This window comes from Cyprinus carpio, chromosome B8 (genome assembly GCF_018340385.1).
Source record: "Cyprinus carpio isolate SPL01 chromosome B8, ASM1834038v1, whole genome shotgun sequence".
Taxonomy (NCBI): domain Eukaryota; kingdom Metazoa; phylum Chordata; class Actinopteri; order Cypriniformes; family Cyprinidae; genus Cyprinus; species Cyprinus carpio.
In genome coordinates, this window is record NC_056604.1 from 26,285,701 (window position 1) to 26,312,231 (window position 26,531).

The following is a 26,531-nucleotide window of genomic DNA, read 5'->3' on the forward strand; positions in this document are numbered from 1 at the left end:
GCTTTAAAGCAACACTATGCAACTGTTTTCAGTTCAAAATTTGCTAAATGTATATAATGAGCGAGTACATCATAAATACATCTACCAAATCATCTTTTGTCTTATTCCAAATCACTTTAGTATATTTATAATAAGTGATTATTTTTGCACTATTGTAGCCTGTTCTGGTCTTCAACGCTGCGGAGTAATACATACCTACGTGAATCGCCATAGACGTAAACTTGGAGAAGTAGCTCCGGTTAGAATGTTCTTCCGCGGGATGCGTGCAGTTCTGTTTATTAACCGCTAGAGCGCCAAAATAGTGTTGCTTTAAAACCGTTGCGTCGCGCGCCCCCGTGAGGAAGGAACATATTTTTTGGCAAATAAAAACCGTCGCACTTAGATTACGCAAAACACCTAGCCAGCCAACCTCAGTAGCTTCATGCTAAGATAATGGCGACCAAATAATAGCTGCGCTGTCAGATAGACAAGGAATACATTGTTGAAAACGCGTATTTGTCTTAAAACAACTGGCTAAAAACACGTCATATTGATGTGGAAAACATAACGTTACATCGGCTTTCTGACAAACTCTCAGGGGTATTTAGCAGCACTGCTTTCACGCCCACCTTTGATGGTTAACAGTGCGTGAACATTCATTTCGTCGTTGTTACGGATCTTGATTCGGTTTCGCTCGTCCTGCAGTGTCTTCGGACAAAGCTCTTCCAGAAGAGGATTTGGGGGTTTATTACGAGCACATCGCTGGATCAACATGCTCGAGGACTGTTTTAAGATATAATCACTCCGCCACTGCTGGTAAATATTTTATTATAATTTTAAAAACTATTGCTGTGCATGTTAGGTTTATAATTTCACAGTGTCTTCTTCGGTTTCTTAGGAATATTATAACGTTTTGGATAAGTGAAAGGTGGTAGAATGATTACATCACTAGCCCGGTCTGTCTGATCCAGTTTCTATATATATATTATATTATAAAACAGCTCTATGACAGCCAATCTCTACTCAAGAGAGAGCCAAGGGGGAGTGGTCCGCCCTTTTTAACCAATCAGAATCGCGCCTCCCCTGTCAATCATTTTGCGCTTTCGCTATTACTCAAATGGGATTGGCTAACATGTCTGAGGGGGCGGGGTTTTGTAGTGAGGTCGTGTGGTTAATGCTAGAAATACGACTGAAATATATTTCTATATTGGATATTATTATATTTTATTATACTGTGCTGTATGTATACTATACTACGCTGCATATTATTATTATTATACTATATTTTATGTTTTACGTGTTCAGGCTTGTTGAATGGTGGAATGTAAAATTCAGTCACGTGGTTACGTCACTGGGGTCTAGTAGTACAGAGGCGTGGATTGGAGCCGAATGCTGTCAGTGACATTGAAAGCACTCTTCGCTGGAGCTGTGACTCGGATAGCAGTCTGTGCCCGATCCTGTTCAGTCTGAGCTAAAGACACCAAAGGTGCTGCAGGTGTTTGTCTCGGGATATTTCACTCGTTTAACCCGCTGGAGGAGAGGACGCCTCGCTGCTGCTGCTGCTGTCAGTGACATTGGTCTCGTGGAAATCGTGACTCTGATATTAGTGTGTGTTATGGGTGGTCGTGGTCGGTCACTGAAAAATCAAATGCTGGGCAGCTGATAGGGCTTATTTGATCTTCACTATTTTATACAAGCTCGCACACACATTGTCAGGTAAGACTGTTTTATCAGTAACCTGTGTGGTTTTTTTTTTCTTCCTGTTTAACCCATCATTACCAACAACATATCCAAAGTATGTTAATATACACTGTGTGTAATATGTAGTTCTGTTAATTATAACTAATAGACACTGTGTGAACGTTTGAGAATGTTAGTGTAAGTGTGCACTGGTAAAAATGTTTGCATAATATTAAAGGGAGTGTATGGGAGTTTCCTCTGCTGATCAAGAGCCTGATAAAGGACATGCTTGTGTGTGACATACACAGCTCTTTAGTATACAGACAGCACCTGTAGTAGATATGTTGGTTTGGCAGACACTTGTTACCATGGTACACATTTTTATGGTGCAATTATTTATAGAGAACACCCTTTGTTGACTTTGGTGGCCTGGTTGTAATTCAGGCAATTGCTTTTATATGCACTTGCATGAAATTACAAACAGTGTGTTGCTGCATGACATTCTATGGTATCTGTCTATTTTACAAACTTTTTTTTTTCTATAATTGTAGTATTATTATTATGCATGCAGTGCAGTGTTATGATCTCATTACTTGAGCGATATGGAATATTTTTACTGTTAAAAATTTGGATTTCACTCAGTTGGACTGTTTACAGAAACATACAAATTCTAAAAGGTGATTAAAATTTGGAAATTATGTTAATTAAATTTTCACTTTTTTGTATTCTTAACAGTTTTTTTAATTATTATTGTGTTCTTCTTTTCTGAACTTAATTGCACAAATATATATGTGTATATATATATATATATATTAATTTATATATATATATATCAGAACTTATATATATATTAATATATATATGTGTATATATATATATATATATATATATATTTAATTTAATATTCAGAAGCAATAGAAACAACCTGGTAATATCTTGGGCTGCACAGGCAGAATGCTGTTTTCTACACACAGCTGATGAGGTCATATGGCAGAGGGTTTCGCTGATGGTTAGTTATCAGGTTAAGTCAACCTCTGATGTCTGGTTACCTTGTTTTAAGTGCAGACAGACATCTGGACGCATTATTGATGTTGCGTTTGTCCTTTTAGTCTGTGCAGTGAAGGTGACTTTCCAGAACGCTTGGTCGTGCACGTACCAACTGCAGCTCCAGACTCTTTAATATGACACCACTCAGATGTTCAGAAGAACCCTGACATTACCAGCGCTGAATGTTAATAGTGTACTGTACGGCTGAGGTTATGCTCATGAACTGATTTAGCTTGGTTTGAAGAAGTGATGTGGGTCTCAAGGTCTTTAGTTATTTTTTTCATTTAATTTAATTACATTTTTTGAATACATGAGGCCTGACTCAAGTGAGGTTTTCTTGTACACTTGTTTTCTTGATTTTATTGAATCATTTCCATAGTAGTGTCACAATTTCTAGTCCTGTGTAATTTTATTGATCTTCTTCTTCTTCTTGATCTCAAATATGCAAACAAATAGTTTAAAATTTATTTGTGAAAAATACCCTAATAGGATTGATTACAGAACCAAGAAGTTAATTTTTTTAATCAACTTACTCAATAATTTTTTTTTTAATTGGTTTTCAAATAATTTCTTTATACTTGTAAGCTTCATTGTAGAAATAGTCATGCATGTACTATTAAATATCTTTAAACAGTGTAATTTCAATATGGGTCATTAATAATATATTCTTAGTTAAAGGTGTCAGTTCAGTGTCCTCAAGCAGAACAGACAGACTAAAGTGTGATTGTCCAGTAATGTTTTCAAGGCGGGTGTTAATGAATGGTCAGATGGATTAATTGGATTGTTTGTAAGGGAAGGCAGTTCTCTTTTGGCTAACACACAAACTCTTCTAGAAACTGTAGTAAGCACATTTTGATGTGTTGTGGACATTCGGCTCTTTTGGGCGACGCAGCATTTCCCATCAACACATGGGACTTAACAATAGCTCAGCCTCAGAGCAATCCAGTTAGACAACAACGTAGCTGAATGTTTTTTTTTTCTCTTTTTTTTCAGAGCAGTTCTCAGGGTGTGTTGTGTTTGTGTTTAAGACAGAGGGTTCGCAAGTGTTTGTGTGGTGTATTTCATTTGCAGAACATGTCTTGTAAATGTCTTATCCCTTTGTTTCACCTCTTTGCAAGATTAAACAGCTAGAATTTGTGAACTTTAAATCCTGTAGCACCTAACAAGGAGATTTGTTACTTTACTTGGGGCTTTGTTGATTTGGTGCCAGTTAAAACTGAATGCAGCAGCACATGATTAGAGATAAGTTGTCCTTAAATGCTGTCACTTTTTACAGGTTTTGAAATGCACATGATCCATTTTTTTACTTAATGTTGAACAATATAGATTGTTTTTTTTTAATTGCCGTCCCGATGTATTAGAGAGCAGGGTGATATGAAGCTGATATATATGATATTGCACTGTTGTAGTAAATAACATGCTTAAAATTTGCTGCAATTAAATTGATATTTCTTTTACATATTTACTAAATTAGAAGCAATTAAAAAATAAATCACTATAAATAATTTGAACTGAAGAGATATTCAAACACTAGCTGAATGCCGATGGTATGTGAGAAAGTATTACTTTCTTTGTTAGTTTATTACACAGCACTGTTTAAAAGACTAGTGAAGACTGGGAAGACACTAATGAGGAATGAGAACACAGTTGCAGTCATTTTGCAAAGTGTTAAAACCACTCTGATCAACCTAGCAACACCTTGGGAACTACTCAAAACTGCTTCATGATTGCGAGTTTTTTTTTTGTTTGTTGACATATCTCCATCTTTATTTTCTAGTGAGATGTCTCTGGTTTTCCCGCGACCCAATACCAGTGTGATCGGCAAGAAGGACAAGCGACTCATGGCTGAGGTGAACGCCTCCCCGCTCAAACACTTCGTCACCGCCAAGAAGAAGATCAACGGCATCTTTGAACAGCTGGGTGCCTACATCAAAGAGAGTTCGGCCTTTCTAGAAGGTGTCTGCTTTCATTACTCCTGGCCATTCGTTTGTTCCACCCCTTGTCTTAGGGGCTCAAAGCACACTGGTACATGCTGCTCATCTGTCAAGCTGATAAGAGAAACCTGGTTGATTGTGACTAGCATAGCTCAGATAGCAAAGACAGGTTACGTAATAGACAGGGAGGCGGATGAAGGCTCAGGGAAAAGCATGGCTTAGTCAGCGTATCGTGTGTCAGGCTTTTTTCTGTGGACATCTCAGGTTTCTTTAGGCAGCTCACAAGCTCATAGCATTTTACTTAAAGGATTTTGGTCTCATGTTAGGTTTAATTGAGATCAGTCACATTTTAGCAAAACTTGCCAAAGCTTTTACAAAGAGTTTACACTGAAAACCAGTTCTATCTCTAAACCTGAGATATTTAATTTAAGCATTTGTACTTCAATGCTGAATAATACCTCAAATTCTTGAGGAGAGATTTATAATTACTCTTCTTAGTGATTTAACACGGAGTCATTGCTTCACAGGCAATAAAACTGTAAAATATACCATATTTACATTTAAATATTTACAGTGAGAAATATTGAGAGACCAGGGGCTAGAATCCCCAAAATCCTCTAAAGCATCTTTCTTAAGATAAATTCTGAGAAGTTCTTGATAATGTTCCAAATTGCAGTTTTTGCCAAATCCGATACTAAATTTCTCAGCCGATACCGATAACCAGTTACTCAGAATGATATCTGCTGATACAGATAACCGAAACTTTAGTTTTCTTAAAGATAAAATCTTCCCCAACTAATGTTGTAAACTATAAAATAAATGCATTAAGTGATACAGTTGTACTGTATCTTTCAGCATACCTTCTGATGTTTATTTTGTGCTATAACTTAAAGAGGAAGAGACCAGTGTTGCTGCTTGAACTGAAGCTGCTACAGCGATCTGTCATGCAAAATGGGCACGGCATTTAAAGCTGAGACTTTGTTTCTTGTATGAAGTAACAAAGCACAAAGCTCTTTGCGATTATTGGGAGGTGTGCTACATTTTAAGACAAGTTGGAGGTTATTCTTACTTTAAGAGGTTACATAAATATAAAATAGCATCTGAGAAGAAGTTTACTCTCAACAGTGTTTTGTGAATAATATCGCAGAGACTTGTTGGCTAACCAACCTCCTGGTGTTCACCCAAAACACCTTAGCAACTGAATAGCAATGCCCTGATAACCACAAAGATTGATGTTATCATGGTAGTGGCCTTTAATTTTGAAGGCATTTTGATGTTGCAAATGTTGGTGAAGTTAAATCAAGTGTAGTTGAACTGGTCTCTTTTGTTGACAGAAACCTACAGCAATGAGGAACTGGATCCTGTCACTACAGAGGAGCAGGTGGCAGAGGTGCGAGGATACCTGTCTAAAGTAGCAGGGATCGGGGAGGTCCTGTCCCGCAGACACATGAAGGTGGTCTTCTTTGGCAGGTACAGTGCATACGTATTGTCTTTCACAGCACCAACGCAAAATTTTGTTCATTGTCTTCAGTTTTTATTTGAATGCTAAGTGTTCAGTCACTTGCTATAAATTTGAACGATGATTTGTGATTTAGTCACACCATTTGTGTTAACAGGACAAGTAACGGGAAGAGCTCTGTCATTAACGCCATGCTCTGGGACAAAGTGCTGCCGTCTGGAATCGGACACACCACCAACTGCTTCCTACGAGTGGAAGGCACCGATGGCAATGAGGCTTTCCTGCTCACCGAGGGATCGGATGAAAGAAAGAGTGTTAAAGTAAATGCTCTCTACCTGAATAATCGTCATAAATGCATTCCTAAGTGATCTTGGATGCCTGTTTCTTTTGTTTGAGTGTTTGGGTGTGTCTGACATGTTGAGTCAGATAAGGTCCATGCTGTGGGATTGGGAATGGAAATTGGCCTCTTGTGTAACTCGGTGCATCTCTCTATAGCAACCATAAATGAGCTTTGCACACCGTAGGTGCTAAAGAGGGTGTGTAATCGCTTTAGTCTGACATGAAAGGAGACGCCCTGTAGAGCTGCACTTGGTCCTACAGTTTTCAGGAACACACCGACCAAAACTGCTATTATTATTGTCTTGTAAGGTTGGCTGCTCTTTTCTAAAACGTTGTGAGCTGTCTATAAAGGCAGCATGTCAAGGCATCATATGTACACTTCTGATTTGGTCATAAATTGTAAGGCAGCATCTAGGGCTGGGTATCGAGTTTGAGGCACTCGATACCATCAAGTATCGAAAAATGTCTCGTTGTTGGGTACTAAATTTCAGAGGTATTGAAGTTTGTGAGAACCCACTCAGTACCAATCAAAATGTTGGAGTTTTTCACGGCGAAGTCTGCTCGAGGACCATCTTCGGACGACGGAGCTCTGCACGCGGTGTTTAAACTTCATAGAGCGCACTCAGCATGTCGTCCGGGTAGCTGGTGGTGTTAGCTAGAATCAGAAACAGTCTGGTATGGTCCTCGAGTGATCGCTCCCTCTGCTCCAGCAGGAGGAGGAGGAATTCTGGGCGGACCGAGGGGATCCATAGGGAGAACACAATGGAAACAAAAACCACTGAATAAACACGGAAAACAAAAACGGAGGGTAGACATGAAGGTTATGGTTTAGGTTGGGTCTTTTGTCACAATTCGCTGTTTAGGAAGCATGCAGGAGGCACGAGTAAACGTAAACAGTCTTTAATCCACGGCACACGGGGGAAATCCACACAGTAGGCGCTGAAACACACACACATACATAAACGGTAGACCCGACAAACACAGAACGCAAAAACATCGACTTAAATACAAGGGATGATTGGGGAAACACAGGTGCATGGGATCATAATCAAACTAACGGAGGACAGGAACAAGACCAATTAAGGACAAACAGGAACGGAAACAGGGGCAAAATATGACACAGACAGTCCAAAATCCTGACAAAACGTTATGTTGTCTGTTTGCCTGTGCTAAATGAACCTCTTTGGATCTTGCCTGACTGCACATGTGCTCCCGTCTATAATTACACCCACATGAGTCAGGGGCTTTTTCCTACCAGCTGTCACAAGGTCACACGTTTTTGTCATTTAGGACATGTCTCATGACCCTTCCTCTGCATTGATAGGGCTGAGGAAACATGTACATGCACACTTCAGAGCACATTGTCTGCTGTAGAGGAATGCTGGGAATGAGCATATGTACTGACCGGTTTTTCTAGCAGTGTGCATAAAAAGACACAATAACAGTTATTTTAAAAGTTTTACTTACTTTAATTCTTGCATCTAGAAATTTTAGAACTGAGATTAATGAAAAAAAAGCATGATTTTTTTTTATTATTATTCATCAGAAATGTTGGCTGTTCTTTTCAGCTCTAGATCTCACCACGAGAAACATTCTGTCTCAGTGATTGATCACTGTTTTTGTGTTTATTCAGTGTTTTGGTAAGCATCGTGAGAATGCCAGGTGTCCTGTTGTGACGTCTGGGATTTGTCTGCAGATCTATATGGCTTCTGATGACTTGCATACACACAGAACAATGGTCAGCAGCAAATCTAGCCTGCAGACAGTGTGAACAGAGCAGCTGGCTGATAGACGCTTGTGAACGTGTGTGCACTGATCATGTGGGACGCAGCCGTTCTCTTAATGCTTTTCCCAGCGTCTCTCTCTTTCTGAAAGAGGCCATTTCCGTCTGCCCTGACTGCATGTTCACTCCATGATGTCATAAACAAATGCACTCCATTCCTAAGAGTGGGCCAAAGGTCATACTGTTTCCTCTGCCAAGCCTTGTAGGTTTATTACTGATCCTTTACTCTCTGGTGTGTGCATGTAAACTGAGTTAGTCTACTTCTGAGTACATCAGATATTACTTTAAAAAGACTGAAAAGAAAAAAAAAAGTTTTAATTTCGTGAACCAGGTAGATACATTACGCATCAGGGGCTCCCAAACTTTTTTTGTGGCCAAAGCCCTTAGACAAAATATATATTTGATGTGCCCCCTGAAATTTTAAGTTAATATTTCAATAATGTAACGAGACTTTAACATGATCACGGTTCTCTGATGGCAGTTAATGGTCACATTGCATGCAAGTAAAAAAAAAAATAATCAATATAAAGCTATTTTTATTTTTTTTTACATTTTACAATTATTTATATATATGGCTGCACGACACAGCCAAAAAATGTACACTGTTGTGAATTATTTGTCTTGTATTGTAATTTTAACTACAATATGACTTTTTTAGTTGTGATACAGATTTACATTACATTCACATTAGTAATAATAATAACAATAGTTTACTCTAATTCTAATAACTCTAATACTCCTTTAACTTCAAGTAATCTACTTTTACATTAGTCCAGTTAAGAGTACTTGGTAAAGCTAATGTTTGTGTGTGTATTGGCAGACGGTGAACCAGCTGGCCCATGCCTTACATCAGGATGAGGATTTGGATGCAGGCAGTCTGGTGTGTGTCATGTGGCCGAAAGCGAAGTGTGCGCTGCTGCGTGATGACCTGGTGCTCGTGGACAGGTAATCACACTCTTGTGCCGTCTGGCTGTGAGGCCCGAGACATGTTGACTGCACTATTAGGAAATATTCACTCTCCTTTAACACTGCATCCAACACACTGTCTGTCGTAATTTACAGTTCTATAAATTCTGTGCATATTAATTTGTTTGCATGCATTTTTTACATATTATATTAAGACATTTTTGCTTGCTAAAGTTTGTTTTTAATGTTAAGATGACATTTAAGGATACTAGTGCAATGGCATTGTCAGCTTACTGCATGTAATGACCAATTTACTGCATTAGAAGTCATATGAGGAATATTTTGTTTTTGGAAACTTATGAAATCTTCCTTTTTAAGCCCTGGCATCGATGTCACAACCGAGTTGGACAGCTGGATCGACAAATTCTGCCTTGATGCTGACGTTTTTGTGCTGGTGGCCAATTCAGAGTCCACTTTAATGCAAACAGTGAGTTTAATATGAACTTCAGTTTGTGAAAAAGGGCTGATGGACTTATAGCATTATGAACAGATAAATTGCAGTAGTATTTGCACTCATTTCTCGCAGTCAAGTTAAAGTTTGTGTCTTTTGATTGTCTTTTATTTTTGAGGTTTCACTCATTTTAGAGTGCACAGTTGTCTCGTGACCTCACTTGTGTCAGCTTATTAAAACATGTCTCCCCTCTGCCCTCTTAAAGGAAAAGTCATTCTTTCACAAAGTGAACGAGCGCCTCTCCAGCCCCAATATCTTCATCCTGAACAACCGCTGGGACGCCTCCGCCAACGAGCCCGAGTACATGGAAGAGGTGTGACATACATGACACAACAAACAACACACTTCCTCTGAGTCTCACCACCCTGAGATGCATTTTAAACCATTGGCATAAACCTAATACTGTAAAGCATGTTTTTTTGTTTTACACAATATTTGGGATGAGAAATTTAAGAATTGTTTTATAGTTAGTTAATGGCTTCCTTAATTAAAGTGTGACCAAATTGGATCTTTTTGTGACCTTTTTGAAGCCAAGGTGAATGGTGCATGGTGTTTTTGCAGTGTTATAATGTAAGGTGTGTTTGTCAGGTGAGACGGCAGCACATGGACCGCTGCACTAGTTTTTTAGTGGATGAGCTGCGGGTTGTGGATCGCGCTCAGGCCAGTGACCGGATCTTCTTCGTCTCTGCTAAAGAAGCTCTTCAGGCGCGTGTCCAGAAAGCCCAGGGAATGCCTGAAGCAGGTAGATACATTTACATCAGGGGTTCACAAACTTTTTTTTTGTCAGCCGAACCCCTTAGACGTAAAATATTTACTTAAGTATGTAACTTAATATTTCAAATGTTAACAACACATACTTATGTTCATGGGTTTCTGATTATGGTGACATGCAAGCAAACAGATAAAATGTATTTTATTTTAATTGTTTTTATTTTAAAATGATCATTTGCCAGGCCAAAATTTTTTTACAGTATTGCAATTATTTTGTCATTTAATAATAAACATTTCACTTTGTAACTGGACTTTTAAGTGGACCCAGACCTCTTTGTAGTTGTTGTGTGCCAGCCCACATTACATTCACACTGATGTTTTTAGGAACCCAATTAAACACAACATGAAAAATTGATATGAAGTGCAACAGACTGTGGGCTTAATTAAATGGCAGCATTTCATTTGAAAATTGTACTTATACTGTATGTAAGTTATATCGCAATTTCAAGTTTTTCTTTTAAATATTGTATACTAATTTTAATATTGCAATAAATGTAATTATTAGTTTTTCATTAACTCACAAACACCCTGCGGTTCCCTCACAAAACCATTTGGGAAGCCCTGCATTACAGCATCATCTCAAGTCAAATATTCGTTCATATGGTGATGCAAACATTGTGAAACGTAGTTTATGTTAAACATCAAACTCTTCTCTTTCCTCTTTTCCCTGATAAGACCCCTGTAAAGAGGTTGTTTTTGGATTTCAGGTGGTGCTCTGGCTGAAGGTTTTCAAGCGAGAATGTTTGAGTTTCAGAATTTTGAAAGACGGTTTGAGGTGAGTGTTGTTTGGTTTGAGACTGTCACCGGTTTAAATTAGGGATGGGCAAGTTAACGCGTTATCGGTACCATACTCAAACAGTATATAAAATATAACATGGCATGTACACTGTATTTTACTTGATATAGGTTTAAAAAATAGTATCAGTTAAGGGTAAAAAGGCCACAAATCACAGAATGTTTCTTTTTTAGAGTCTTACTGCACACAAACTCTTTGTGGCTCTTATATGCAAACTGAATAATAGATGATGTAACAGACGTTTTAAAAAGTTAATGTGTTAAGTTCATGAGACATCCTGAACTGAGTCCTGCTGCCTCTGCACTAACGTTACGCTAACATCTCATGTCACAAGAAAATCACCAATCATTGAACGTGTCAATCATAGGGCCCTATGAAATCCGTTTTATTTTTTACCAAATTCCATTTTATTTTTTTCCAAATTCTGTTTTTTCCGTTTTAATTTTTCTGGATTCCATTTTTTTGTTTTAATTTTTTTTCAACTCCTTTTTAATTGTTAAATTTAATTGTATTAATCAAAAAGCATGTCTAATTAATTAAAATCATAACACTTATACATTTTCACAACAATTTATTAAAAGTTTAACAAAAATTACAGGTTTAGGGCCCTATGAAATGTTTTATTTTTTCTTCACCATATGTTTTATTGTTACCTAATTCTGTGTTTTAGCATGTCTAATTATTAAAATGCATAAAACAACTTAATTTATTCTTTTTTATTCTTAAAATAGCCTAATGAAATGTTTTTTTCCCCCTCAGAAATTCTGTTGTGTATTTACATTTTTCTGGTTATCAAATGAAGACATAAAACATTCATTTAATTTTTCTTTTAATTATTGAAAATTAAGCAAACTTTATTTTTTTGGTAAACAAAGGGGATTTACTATTAAAAATAAAACATGGAAGAAATGTTGTGTGATTATTCCTTAAAAAAATAATGTTTGTTTCATTTTAGTAGTAGTAGTAGTATGCTATGTACATTCTGCTGAACAATAGTTGTCTTTAAATTAAACCGGATTAAACATTTACAGTTCTGTGTATGTGATATGATGCTAGTTTTACTCAAATCAAACAGTCAAATGCTCATGAAGTGACTCTCAGAGCAGTTCTGGAGATGTTGATGTGTTTACGTCCTCGTTCAGTGAGACAGTAGATGCTGAAATCACCGCGAGCGTCACGCGCGCTTCTGTGTGTGTAATAAACAAAGTCGCGCTTCTGCGCCATTCATTAACACAGACATGCAGAACATGCAGGATTCATATTTAAATATACTTTTCCGGCTTAATATTTACAGGTACTAGTCCATATCGTGATCTGATGTAAGTGCAATGACCTACTTTTGATTAATTCATTCAAATTGGACCAATTCTGTGACATTCCGCGTTAAACTGTAAATTCCGTTTTTATGACTGATTCCGCGATTCCGTCCTCGTTTTCTGCATCGCACAAATCATATGGCCCTACAATCATATATCAATTTAAAGAAATATTACCATACAGTAATCATGAAATATTTTGATTGGGACTCGAGTGGACTCGGGAATAAGTCCGATTCCTAGTATGTTCAAGTCAATACCGAGTCCATGACAAGACCAAGACCATTAAAATACAGTCTCGAGACCGAGTTCAAGACCAAGTCCGAGTCTCGAGTACTCAACACTGAACAGTCGCTTTGTCGCATGACGTGTGATTTGTCCTGTTGCACTGCATCCAGTGTAGACAGCATCACTGATTATAAGTATTTTATAGTATTTAGTCACGCTGCGCCGCTCGCATCCGGTGTAGACATGCTGTCAAGAAAGATGCACCATCACAAGAATACACAAGTTATATAAAAAGTTATATTACATTAATGTTTAAGTTGAGTTTTCAAGAAATGGTTTAAATGATGATGTGTAATGTTAATATTGCTGTAGTTATATAAAATTATTTTTTTTTGAAGTGTTTGCAAACCAAATGTTATTGCACTTTTGTTCATACAGCAGTACTTTTCAAATAAAAGTGCGCAATACAGTACTTTTGAATTCATTATTGAATTTTACGCATAACAATGAGATTAATCACAATTTAAATTTATTTATTTTTTATCATTGCCCAGCACTGATTTAAATGCGTCTGTGTGTGTCTGACTCTTATATACGTGTGTCCTTGTAGGAGTGCATCTCGCAGTCAGCAGTGAAGACTAAGTTCGAGCAGCACACGATGAGGGCCAAGCAGATTTCTGAAGCTCTGCGTCTGATAATGGATTCTGTGCACATTGCAGCTCAAGAGCAGAGGTGAGCACAAAGACGCCTGCTTTTCTTAGCGGTAATCCATCACACTGAACACTGACCCAGGCTTAGAGCCTGACTGTGCTGTTACAGTCTGAGCAGGAGATAGAAATGTTGGAATTAGGGATAATATCTTCAACGTATTTGAATTTGTGCTAGCGATATAAAATGAACAGTGTAATTGTGCATGAATTTCTGCAGCTTAAAGACATCCTGTTAGACTGGTTTTGTGATCCTTTCCCACAACTATCAGATTAAGACACATATATTTCGATAGCAACTCTTCTTTAAAATTTAGTAGCAAAAACAATGTTTGAGTTAAGTTCAGTTCATTTTTCGTTTGAAATGTCTACACTGGGTGAATTATTTAAATCAAAGGAAGTTCTATATGTTTATAATCATACAGATTTTTATGACCGTATATACTGATATATTTGTGCATACAAATAAGTAAAATATTTTGTATTAAAAGCACTGCTGTTCAAAAGTTGGAATTATTTATTTATTTTATTAATTTTTCACCAAGGCTGCATTTGTTTGATCGAAATACAGTTAAAACAGTAATTATTACATTATTAATAATAATTAGTAGGGATGCACCAATAGGATTTTTTTGGGGCCGATACTGATACTGATTTTAACAAACATTTATTGGCCGATACCGATATTTTTAAATCAGTAAAGTTCAAAATCACCTGCATTAAATTATACTAGCAGTTTTATTGCTGCATCATCAAATAATTTTTAATGAACATGGATTGGATCCATTTAACATTCTTAACTTACATAAATACAACAGAACAAAGATACATATTAAATAAACAGTGCTTTTTAGGTAGGTTTAACAGTTTTCAGGTACAGAAATAAAGAAAATAAATGTAAAATAACACTTCACCGTATAAATTAAATGCATATTAATCCTTTATTGTAACAGATTTTATTATGATTAATCTTCTAATTTGTTTTTGTATACATTTTAATATTTTGTTGTAAGTTTAAATATGTATGAGATCTCCTTTACTAAGGCGGGACTCTTATTTTGATAGGTTTTCTAGTCTATGGAGCTGTATGGGTGATGAAAGCACGCAGTTCTTTGGATTTAAAGTTTGTCAGTTTATTAAGCACCCCCCGAAAAGGCATGAGATCTTTATATTAGTTTACTGTTAGTTGTAATAAGTGTTTTGTGTAATTCGCTGTGTGTTGATGATAATGCACCAGAGAGAGAGAGAGTTTAATGTGCGCTTCTCGTGCTGTGTTTTGTTTAGCTCTTATGGTGATTTTTTTTTGGAGAGAAAAAGGACGCAATAAACTTAAAATAAAACATCAGTAAAGATTTGGTCATCATTCTGATGAGGTCCACTACACTTATGAAAGTTACAAATGTTATTTAGTCAAGAATAGTGTGCGATATTTTTTATTTTGTTATTTGATTAGCATTAAAGTGCAGACAGCAGCGCTAGGATTATGCAACAGACATTATACAGCTCAGTGCCTTCACACAGTTAATTAATAAACCATCAGTTTGTTATATCGGCCTTTTTCTTTATATAGCGGATATGCCGATGGTTAAATTGAGGTAAAATCGGCCGATAAATATCGGTGCATCCCAATAATTAGTAGTGTTATTACAATTTAAATTAATTGTTTTATATTTTAATATATATTGAAAAAAAAAGCTGAATTTTCAGCAGCCATTATTCCAGTCTTCAGTGTCACATTCTTCAGCCATATTTACAAACTCTAGACTATTTTAGTCCCTTAGTCCAAATATTTGAATCCATTGTGTTTTTAGTGTGTGTAAGATGCCCAAAGTGGCTGCACAAAACCAGGCGACCTTCAGAACCGTGTTTCTTGTATCACACATGGTTAGGATACTAACGGTCTTAGATCAGCTTTATTAAAAAGAATCTGGATTGTTATATTTGAAGGATAGCCGACTGTGCATAGACTGAAATGATGATTTTTGTGTTGTTCAGGATTCATTGTTTAGAGATGAAAGAGGAGAGGGAGGACAGGCTGGAGTTCATTGATAAACAGCTGGATCTGCTCACTCTGGACTGCAAGAGCAAAATCAAGCAGATCACAGAGGAGGTGGAGAAACAGGTCAGGCTCACTTGTCTTTTTCAGCATAATATATGTAACAATACTTGGGCCTTTAGTCCAGTTTCGCCAAAATCAGGTTGGTGACATTTTAGCTGGACTAAAGTACATACATGACATTTTAAAAGAAGAATTGTTATTTTAGTTTGACTGAAATTGACCACTCATAGTTTATGTAAACATTCATAATGTCACACTTTCTTTTTGGGGACATCTTATGAAGCCGCTGAGTCTAATCTTGTATATTAAAGAGGTTTCCTTTCTCTGGTTGTTTATGGATGTTTTTCTTTTACAAGTTTAAAGGAGGTGGTTTCCTTTTGAAATCGGTAGAAATGCTAATAAAGTTTTTAAGACGACTGGATAAAGAGACCATTTTTCTCTCTTGGTCCTTTTTTATGTTTTTTTGTTAGGTCTTTTATCTTTTGTTTTAGTACTTTTAAGTTTTAAATGTGAACGTAAATGAATAACGTCACACTTGCAAGGCATTACTTCTTGGTAATGGTTGTTCTAGAAAACCTGATTATTGAGACAAGTAGGGATTTTAAGTCTTCTGAGTGTGTTTCCGTGTGTCTTCCTGTTGGTCTGTATGTACAGGTGTCTAACGCTATGGCAGAGGAGATCCGGAGACTGGCTGTGCTCGTGGACGACTTCCACTTGGACTTTCATCCTTCACAAGTGGTGCTCAAAGTATACAAGAACGTGAGTTGGACTTGAATTGAGTTTCCTCCAATCACCCGCCCATGTCTACTCCTCTTTATTTTTATGATCTTTCATCAACTGTTGTTTAATGTTTAGTGTCAACATGCTTCTCTCTACAAGGAAAGTCCCCAGCTGCCCACGAACATCATGTGATCTCATCTATGCCCTTGTCTCCTTTATCTTGTTAACTTTCAGTTTTACACAGGGCTGTGTCAAGAATAAACCAAATATATTTTAGTCTGTGTATTTTTATATTTATATTTTTATATATATATGTGTATATGTTTGTTTATTTATCTTTGTGTGTGTGTGTATGAATGATTTATTTTTTTTGTGATCACCTTTTTTATTTTTGATTCAACAAAACAACATCCATTCAAACAAACAAAACAAGGAAGGGGAAGCAACAGATATTTCATTTTTTTACAATCTGAAAGGAGAAAACAGCTTTTTATAGTCATTCCTTTAGTTTATATAATCCAAAATTTTGGTAGAAAAACATTGCCATACATCAATGGTATTAGGTTTAGCCCTGTTCATTCGTGCTGTTGTATATCAGCATTTAAGAATGATTTCTGAAGGATCATGTGACACTGAAGACTGAACTAATGATGCTAAAAAAATTCAGCTTTGATCACAGGAATAAATTGCATTTTAAAAATATATACAAATAGAAAGCAGATATTTTAAATAGTAAAAATATTTCACAATATTACTGCTTTTGCTGTATTTTGGATCAAATAAATGCAGACTTAGTGAGCAGAAGACAATGCTTAAAAACATTAAAATCTTACTGTTCAAAAACATTTGACTGGTAGTGTGTGTGTGTGTTTATTTATTACAATATATATATATATATATACAGTACAGCTAATAAAACATACTGCATTTGGATCTACCTGTCTGTGTGCGTTACGTGATTCTGCTCATCAAGCCTGCATTTATTTGATCAAAAATACAGAATTTTTTTTTTTATATTGTGATATATTATTACAATTTAAAAATAATTGTTTTTTTATTTATTATACTTTAAATTATCATTTATTTCTGTGATGCAAAGCTGAATTTTTTAGGATCATTATCACATGATCCTTTAGAAATCATTCTAATATGATGATTCATTATCAAAGTTGGAAACCGTTCTGCTGCTCAATATTTTTTCAGAACATGTGATACTTTTTTAGGATACTTTGATGAATAAAAAAGTAAATAAAAAAAAAAAAAAAAGAAGCTATGTTTTTAAAATATAAATATTTTGTAATAACAACATACACTACTGGTCAGTAATTTGGGGTCAGTAATTTTTTTTTTATTTATTTTTTTTTTAAATAAAATAAATAATTTTTTTTTTCAAGGATGTGTTAAATTGATAAAAAGTGATAGTAAAGAAAAAATATTATTAGAATATATATTATTAGAATTTTTTATTTTTATTTTGAATAAATGCAGTTCTTTTTAACCTTTTATTCATCAAATATATTAGACAGCAGAACTGTTTCCAACACTCATAATAAATCAGAATATTAGAATGATTTCTAAATGATCATGTGATAGACTGGATGTTACATGTGACACTGAAGGCTGGAGTAATGATGCTGAAAATTCAGCTTTGCATCACAGGAATAAATTATTTTTTTAAAGTATATTCAAATAGAAAACTACTATTTTAAGTTGTAATAATATTTCACAATATTACTGTTTTTTTCTGTATTTTTGATCAAATAAATGCAGGCTTGATGAGCAGAAGAAACTTCTTTCAAAAACATTAAAAATAGTAATGTTTCCAAACTTTTGGTCTGTACTGTGTATATATATATATGTTATAAAGATGATTGAATGATTGATTTCAGGAGCTGCACAAGCACATAGAGGACGGTCTGGGCAGGAATATGTCTGAGAGATGCTCCAGTGCCATAACTGCAGCGCTGCAGACCACACAGACTGAGATGATAGGTCAGTATCTCTCTCATGCGCTGAGTTTTCATACAGCTCCCACCAGTAAGAGCAGCAGCTTACAGAGCTCTTCTGTTCGTTCCAGAGGGCCTGAAGCCCCTGCTGCCCATCGGGATTCGAGAGCAGGTGGATAAGATGGTGCCCAGACAGTGCTTCGCCCTCAGCTACGACCTCAACTGTGACAAACTCTGCAGCGACTTCCAGGAGGACATCGGCTTCCACTTCTCCCTGGGCTGGACCATGCTGGTCAACCGCTTCCTGGGTCCCAAAAACACACGCCGCGCGCTCATGGGCTACAACGACCAGGTAGCGCATGTCAAATGAGGACTTTTATTTACAGATAAGATTCTAGTAATCCTGAAGACCTTGATTACCTTGTTTCAGTGTGATTGGGGTTTGGAGCTAAACTCTGCAGGACACCCCTGATCTAAAGCAACTTTCTGATTGATTTTTTTTCTCAGGTTTACATTTTTCTGGATTCAGTTTTAATGGTTAAATTTAGTTTTAGTAAACAAAAAAGCATGTCTAATGAATTGAAATGATTTAAATAAACAATTTAACAACTTCTTATTAAAGATTTGAATTAAAATGTAATAATTTGAAATTTATTATTTATTATTTAAATATAATGTTTTAATAACAACAACAATTTATTACAGTATTTTTAGGGGCTACTAAAGTAACGTTTTTTTATCTTGAATTTGGTTTTATTTTCCTTGTTTTCTGTTTTAATTTCTCTGGATTCTGTTTTAATGGTTTATTAAATTTTTTAATGAAAAGGCATGGCTAATGAATTGAATTCATAAAACTTTAAACATTTAATAATCTATTACGATTTTTCTCGTAATATTAAACTTTTTCAGAAATTGTTTTCTGGTTTATTTTTTTCTGCATTTAATACAAAACATTAAGCATAAAACATTAACAATTAAATTAACCACAAATATGAATTAGTATTGATTCTAATATTAAAAAAAATCTAAATCATGAAGAAAAAAAAAGACCATGTCTCCATTTGAATAATTGTAGAGCCCTGCTTGTGACGTTCTACTTTATACTGTAAAGATAATTTTTATGACCGGATTCCATGATTCAATCCGTGTTTTCCACATTGTGGAGATGACGGGGCCCTGCGTCCCGTGTTGAATCCTAACTGATCAAGTGTGTGTTTTGTGTTGTCAGGTTCCCAGGCCTCTGGCCATCACTCCGGTCAGCACCAGTATGCCTCCTTTCCCTCAGGGATCCATGACCCAGGAAGAGCTTATGGTTTCCATGGTAACAGGATTGGCATCTCTAACCTCTCGGACATCAATGGGCATTATAGTCGTTGGCGGAGTGGTAAGAGCATAGTATATACTGTATCTCTATTAATGCACCAAAATGCATGTGTGCCTGTATGTTTTCCTCACCATCATGTCATCTCCTGGTCTAATGACTTCAGTCATCATAACTGTGGGGATATCAGACGGTGTGTTTGTGTTTGTGTCTCAGATCTGGAAGGCGGTGGGCTGGAGGCTCATCGCTCTGTCTGTGGGTCTCTATGGGCTTCTGTATGTGTATGAGAGACTCACCTGGACCACACGGGCCAAAGAGAGAGCTTTCAAAAGACAGTTTGTGGACTACGCCAGCGAGAAGCTGCAGCTCATCGTCAGCTACACGGGATCCAACTGCAGCCATCAGGTTCAGCAGTAAGTCCGAGACTCGCTCTGCCTGTGCTTGAACTGCAGCAAAGTCAGCAAGCCTCTTCAGTTGGCTTCATATTTTTGTGGAAACCCATTGTGGTACATTTTTACATGATTCTTGGCAACACTTCACACTAAGCTTCCTTCGTTGACATTAATTAATGCAATAATGTGAACTAACATTGAGCAATAAATTGTTACCGTATTTAATAATCTTTATAAAGTACATCTGTTCACTGTAAGTTCATGTCCACTAATTACTAATAACAAATAAAACTTGGGATAATGTATTAATAATGTTTTAGTAAATGTTGCAGTTATTATGAACTGAGATTAATAAATGCTTTAAAAATATTTAAATCATTAGTTCATGTTAACTACAAATGTTGTTGTCATTCAGAGTTTATGTAAGAACTGTGATCTGAACACCACTGCTGCCCTCTAGTGGAGAGATGAAATACATGAAGTGTATGTGATGAGAGATTTGTGGTTTTCAAATCCAGCCTGCTTCCTTCTGAGTCACTGTTTGTTTGTCCCAGGGAGCTGGCCGGCACCTTCTCTCAGCTCTGTCAGCAGGTGGACGTGACCAGACAGCAGCTGGAGGACGAAATTCGGGATTTGAACAGCAAGATCGAACAGCTGGACGGCCTGCAGAGTAAAGCCAAGCTGCTCAGGTCTGTGATATCACATATGACTGCAGAGATCATGTTTGATTGTGCATTTGCTGTTTAGTTGCAGTCCGTCTTCTTCAGGAATAGTACACTGTGACAATATGTGACCCTGGAGCACAAAACCAGTCTTAAGTGTACATTTTTCAAAATTGAGATTTATACATATTCTGAAAGCTGAATAAATAAGCTTTTTGTTAGGATATGACAATATATAGCTGAGATACAGGAAATTCTGGAATCTGAGGGTGCAAAGATATCAAAATATTTAGAAAATCACCTTTAAAGTTGTCCAAATGAAGTTATTAGCAATGCATATTACTAATCAAAAATAAGTTTTGATATATTTACAGTAGGAAATTTACAAAATATCTTTATGAAACATGATCTGTACTTAATATCCTAATGATTTTTGGAATAAAAGAAAAATTGATAATTTTGACCCATTCAATGTATTTTTTGCTACAGATATACCCCAGCGACTTAAGACTGGTTTTGTGCTCCAGGGTCACATATATACACTACAGTTGAAAGCTTTAGGGTCAGTAAAAGCTTTTAGCTTTCAGATAGGATGCATTCAATTGTTCAAAAGTGACACTAAAGACATTTATGTTACAAAGATTTCTATTCAAATAAATGCTGTTCTTTCGAAGTTTATATTTATCCCAAAAATCCTGAAAAAATGTTGAGTAATGATAGTGAACATTCTGCTTTATCACAGGAATAAATTACATTTTAAAAATGTTAAAATTAAGTTTTTACTGTGTTTTTAAATAAATAAATACAGCTTTGGTGAACATAAGACTTCTTTCAAAATCATTTAAAAAGTCTTACAAACCCCAAATTGTTCAAATGTAAATGGACTAAAAATGGAGGATTTCTTTCTTTCTTGGGATCAGAACCATTTCAACTAAACAGAAATAAAAGAATGTTTTAAAAACAGGTATTACTGGAATGATATCTAAACATTTTTATTTACAAGCGCACCTGTGTATACATACTAATAAATATCAATTTACTTGCATCTATGTTTTGAAAATTTTTGACATGCTTCAAAAAATAAATCATTGAACTGATTTGCAGAAATTCATCTTTAATGCAAGTTATAATGCAAGGGGTAAAACTAGTTCACTGGCCTTTGCAAAGCTTATTGGCCAAAAAAAAAAAAGCACATTAAAATTATTGTATTATTCACAGTGTTTGTTAATTTTATTTTGTTAACTGAAAGTTGATGAATATTAAAAATGCTAACTACATGTTTTACGGTTCCTGCAGGAATAAAGCCGGCTGGCTGGACAGTGAACTCAACATGTTTACCCAGCAGTACCTTCAACAGGGTCGATAGAGGGCCGGCTGAACACTACAAGCTTTTAATATCTAACACCTAGCCATGCTTCCAGCCATTTATTTGAGCGCACCAAATATTGCTCATCACATATTTTTTTTTTTTACTATCAGTATTTTGTTTTTTGTTTTTGTTTTTTGCATTTGAGACTACAGTGTCGTGCCACTTTGAAGAGAGCTTACTTTGGTTTTGTACACTGTTTCTTTTGTATTTAATACAGGGTAATTATTTATTCTTGAGTTAAGAGGTCACGTCAAGTGCTTGGCCTCTGTGTAGACTGTGTCATAGATTCCCAGAGAGATCTGTTAGTATGCCACAGCAAGTTGCAAAAAGTGAGATGTCTTATAATGTAATGAATCTGACGGCGTGCATCAGCTTAATGTGCGATTTCCTCTTCGGTCTTTGCTACGTTTGACGAATGTGACGTTACGTAAGCGAAGCGCAGCGTCTGCATTCCACTCAGTGTGAGTTGATCTGAGCAAGTACAAATAATTCTATTTTTGCCACCCTGATCCCAAAATCTTGATCTGGCAACATTAAAAATCGAATTGTTTTGAAGAAAATCAGCAATATTTTCTAGTGCCTCTTCAGTTTTTCCCCATACCTGCACTGTTTTACTGCTAATCATTTGTTTAGTTTCAACATGGGACAAATTAACATTTATATTATTGTTTATGTATGAATTGGATAGGAAAACCAGATGCCAGTTATTGCATTATACATTTATTCCACTACTGTCATCCACATCTGAAATGTAATCCGACTGTAAATGTGTGTGATGCACTACTAACCTGTTAGTTCCTGCATATGTATGATCTAGTGTACGCTAACCTGTTTCGTTTGGATTATGACTTGTGCCAAGTGTTCAAGAACGTCATCGGGAGAAGCTCTTGTGATGTGCACTTTATATTTTGCTGCTTTTTTTGCGTCTGTTTCCAGAAGATCCATTAGAAAGAGAAAGGTAGAGTGACCCGTCAACAGTAATGTATAGATGAGCATGCAGACCGGTGTAATTTATTGTCATTCACTATTACTGTTAGATGAAATAATAAAGTGACACTGTTGAAAAATGAATGAGAGCTTGATTTGTCTCTGTAAAGACTAAGCTAAATGTCAGTTTTTCATTCTTTTAATAGGCACATGCACACATAAAAAGACATTTAAAAACAAAAACCTTGCAATTTTTGTTAACTTGGGGCAAATACATCTTCACTTCACTCTACTTTTATATTATTATTATTATTATTTTTATTATAATTTTTTTATTATTATTATATATATATATATTTTTTTACAGTTTTTAATGAATGGCAATGATGCCCATTAATAGTTGAAGTCAAGGATCCCACAGTACTGGATATATAAGGGAGTTTCAGGGGGAAAGATCCTTGGAAAATCATGGAAATTAGTAAATCTTCAAAGGCAATGAAATAGTCGATCAAGGTATAGTGATTGCAAAAATCAAGTTTAAGTTAGCCTATTTTTATGGATTACATTGTTACATACATGTATTCACACAATGGCAGTAAATTATTTATATTTCAAATAATTTAACGTGTTTAGGTCTTTGTTGTCAGTTAATGGTCACATTGACATGCAGGTAAACAAATCAAATATGTATATTTTTAGCACTGAAGTGGTAAACAATTTTTTTTTTTTTTTATGTTTTATGTTGATAATTAATGGATTATGTTTTATTTTTCTTTTATATGGCGATACCTACTTTAGATATATTTGGGTGATCCTAATTAATTTAAGTTCCTCACCTGCTTGTCAAAAAAAAAAAAAAAAGTTTAAAGTGTTTTCAAAATTCTTTAACTCTCTTAGAAATAAAAAAAACCTCACACATCTGTTTTTTATTTTATTATTATTATTATTATTATTATTATTATTATTATTTTTTATTTTTTCTCAACCAAATCACATTTTCACCAGTGTAATGTTGCAAAAGAGAAATCTGGTTTAGTCTGGTTTAATCTAGTTTAATCAAAAACAATTACCTGCTCACTAAGGGTTTTTTTTTTTTTTTTTTTTTTAATTTTTTAAGCTTTAATCTATTCCGCAAACTCTCTGAAACTATATCACATAACCACATGCTTATTTGAAAAATTCACGAAAACAATCAAACATGTTGCGACATGATGATGCTTTTGATAGTATCTCTGATGTCTCTTAATTGTATAAATAAAGTTGGGCTGTTGTAGATTTATGAATATTTTGAGATAACAGAGTTTTTTTCACACTCCTAGTGGATTTGCTATTGGCTGTTGAACCATATTATGAAATTAAGATTCATGATCATGTATTATGATAATGGTACAATGACTTCACTTTCTGACAAACACAATACATTTTAATGTACTACTTAATTAAAGGAAACTAATTAAAGGTCCTTTAACTTGGACATTAATATGCCAAGGCTGAAAGTTTCAGTTTGTTGTTTAATTAATCATATTATTTTGGAGACTTCGGCAATTTAAACACATTTTGGAGAAAAAAAAAGGTTATACTTTGAATATTTGGGGTACTCAAAGTGTGTCTGTTGGGCAGAGATCATTTAGTTCCTTTGATAAGTATAAAGAACAATTTTGACACACTTTATTATTGAAGTGTATTGGTGAGGAAAGCCAAAGTTTGGAGCTGCTGTCCGTCCATAAAACCATCCAAAACAGCAGTTATAAGAGCATGTCCAAGCCCTAATTATCATCCGAGCCATTACATGAAAAACCTCCATTCATAACCCTGATGTTTCAGTTTTCAAACAGTAATTAAGGCCTTAATGAACAGAGCTCTGCTGCCCCCACCTCACATCCCTGAGCTCATTTGCATGTTAATTATCATTAGCGTCATGAGGGGAAAGGGCCCATAAGAGCTAAATTAGCAGCTCAATCATGTTTTTGGCTTCTCAGAGTGTCACTGAAGCACAACAGGCCCTAACATTCAGTCCCCCTCAGTCTAAAACCACATTGTGCTCTTTTTCCTTAGTTTTAGAGTCTTTCTAAAAAGGACAAACTTTGGAAAACTTTTTAAAAGGCCCTTTTTTCACAAATTGCAGTAGTTTTTGGGCTACTACTGCAACTACTACTTCTGCTACTACTAAACTAATAATCAAATATTCAAACGCATGTGAAAATGGTTATTTACTAAAGGAGACTTCACTGAAGTGTGTATAATACTGAGTGGTGAATTTGCTCTTGTTAATAACGACTCTGAACTGTTTTACCAAAAGAGGGAGACAAAGCATCACATTTCACATTGAAAGAGCTCACGGTTTACGAATCAGGTACAAGTGCAATGCTAATATGCTTATTAAAATTATTTATTTGTTTATTTAAACAAGTGTACTGAGTGAATCTTTAAAAATGGGATCATTTGAGGGTATTTGTTCGTTGTAGATCACAGTAGATTGATTTCAATATAGTTATGTGTTTCACATTTCAAATTTAGAACTACACTACTGTTATTTTTTTTTATATTTTTTTTAATTGTGTAAATAAGAATTTATCTCCTCAATCACCTCAATCTACAAAACTAATCCTATAATTTACAGATTAATGTGTGATCACTTTAGTCATTCAATTTCTAATACCGTGCACATTTATTCAAAAAAAAAAAAAAAAAAAAAAAAAAAAAACATTTTAGGTGATGAATAAACAAAATGTATTTAAATGCGTTTTAATGTTAGACACGTGGATCCATAAAAAAAAAAAAAAAATTCAGATTTGTTGGTCATATTTTGAGCCTGTGTAAAGAAATTAATTGGGGCTTGGTTACAATGATAACAAGACTCTTATAGGCTATTTTAATAATATAACACTGTTCATATTTACCATACCAACGTAGATGCAGCACCTTTTTCATGCAGCTTTTTCTCAGATTGTGCCTGAAGGCTAATCGATAAGAAAGTCGTTTTGGAAACTACAGACATCCACACCTGAGACCCTATAATGACCCCACATACGACAAACATTTTTGAAAATAAGTGTTGGATGCATGCGTGTATTTTGTCCTGACAGATCTGGAAATAAGCAGACAGAGTGAGAGAGTCCTGTAGCACAGATGCTGATCCTGATGTGAGATGATACGTCTGTAAATCACATGCCTGATCTATGGATGTTTCATACATCCAGTCGTCTTGTGACTGATATAATGCAAGATATACTCTTGATTTGCGCTGGTTAAAGGTACAGCATATTGAGCTGCATTTCTACCTACATTGCAATACCTAATAAACCTTTAACAGCATTTCTACAACAGTTATTGACATCTGACCAATAGATTTCTGCCCTGGTGAAAAAGAAGTGCAATTGTAATGTGGTTTTTTAAAAATTGATAAGAAAATATTAATGAATTAAAAGGCCACTTAAAGACACTTTCAAGTGCACTTTTATACTATACACTTTGTATAAGTATCAAACGAACAGTTTTACCTTAATGTACATTTTAAATCATGTTTAAGTAATTTTGTCATGCACTAAAGAAGTTCACACTTATTTGAAACACTTGTTTTGATGTACTAAAGTACAAAATAGTGTGTAAAAGAGTTTTTTTGTTTAACTAATTATGTTTTATTTATATTAATTAAAAGATGATAATTTTTTTTTTTTTT

At 35.3% G+C, this 26,531-nt stretch overlaps 1 protein-coding gene across 2 annotated transcripts; it reads left to right on the forward strand.

Annotated features, from left to right (window-relative positions):
* The first annotated feature begins 354 nt into the window (after window positions 1–354).
* On the forward strand, window positions 355–22,996 carry mfn2 (mitofusin 2). Of its 2 annotated transcripts, XM_042730291.1 has the most exons (19): window positions 355–795; window positions 1,285–1,695; window positions 4,484–4,662; window positions 5,975–6,110; window positions 6,257–6,419; window positions 9,042–9,166; window positions 9,506–9,614; window positions 9,844–9,951; window positions 10,227–10,380; window positions 11,117–11,184; window positions 13,360–13,481; window positions 15,452–15,578; window positions 16,170–16,274; window positions 18,125–18,227; window positions 18,313–18,533; window positions 19,410–19,565; window positions 19,719–19,915; window positions 20,449–20,583; window positions 21,853–22,996. In XM_042730291.1, the coding sequence occupies exons 3-19, from the start codon at window positions 4,488–4,490 to the stop codon at window positions 21,920–21,922; spliced, it is 2,274 nt and encodes a 757-aa protein (XP_042586225.1). In that variant the 5' UTR covers window positions 355–795; window positions 1,285–1,695; window positions 4,484–4,487; the 3' UTR covers window positions 21,923–22,996. The 2 variants fall into 2 exon arrangements, with proteins under 2 accessions (XP_042586225.1, XP_042586224.1); XM_042730290.1 differs by lacking the exon at window positions 1,285–1,695.
* Window positions 22,997–26,531: the final 3,535 nt, after the last annotated feature.

Excerpts from the sequence above, each read along its gene's own strand:
- mfn2 (XM_042730291.1), top strand. The coding sequence starts at position 4,488 with ATGTCTCTGGTTTTCCCGCGACCCAATACCAGTGTGATCGGCAAGAAG. Across the intron at positions 10,381-11,116 it reads CCAGGGAATGCCTGAAGCAG|GTGGTGCTCTGGCTGAAGGT; the intron begins GTAGATACATTT and ends TTTGGATTTCAG. Across the intron at positions 18,534-19,409 it reads TCATGGGCTACAACGACCAG|GTTCCCAGGCCTCTGGCCAT; the intron begins GTAGCGCATGTC and ends TTGTGTTGTCAG.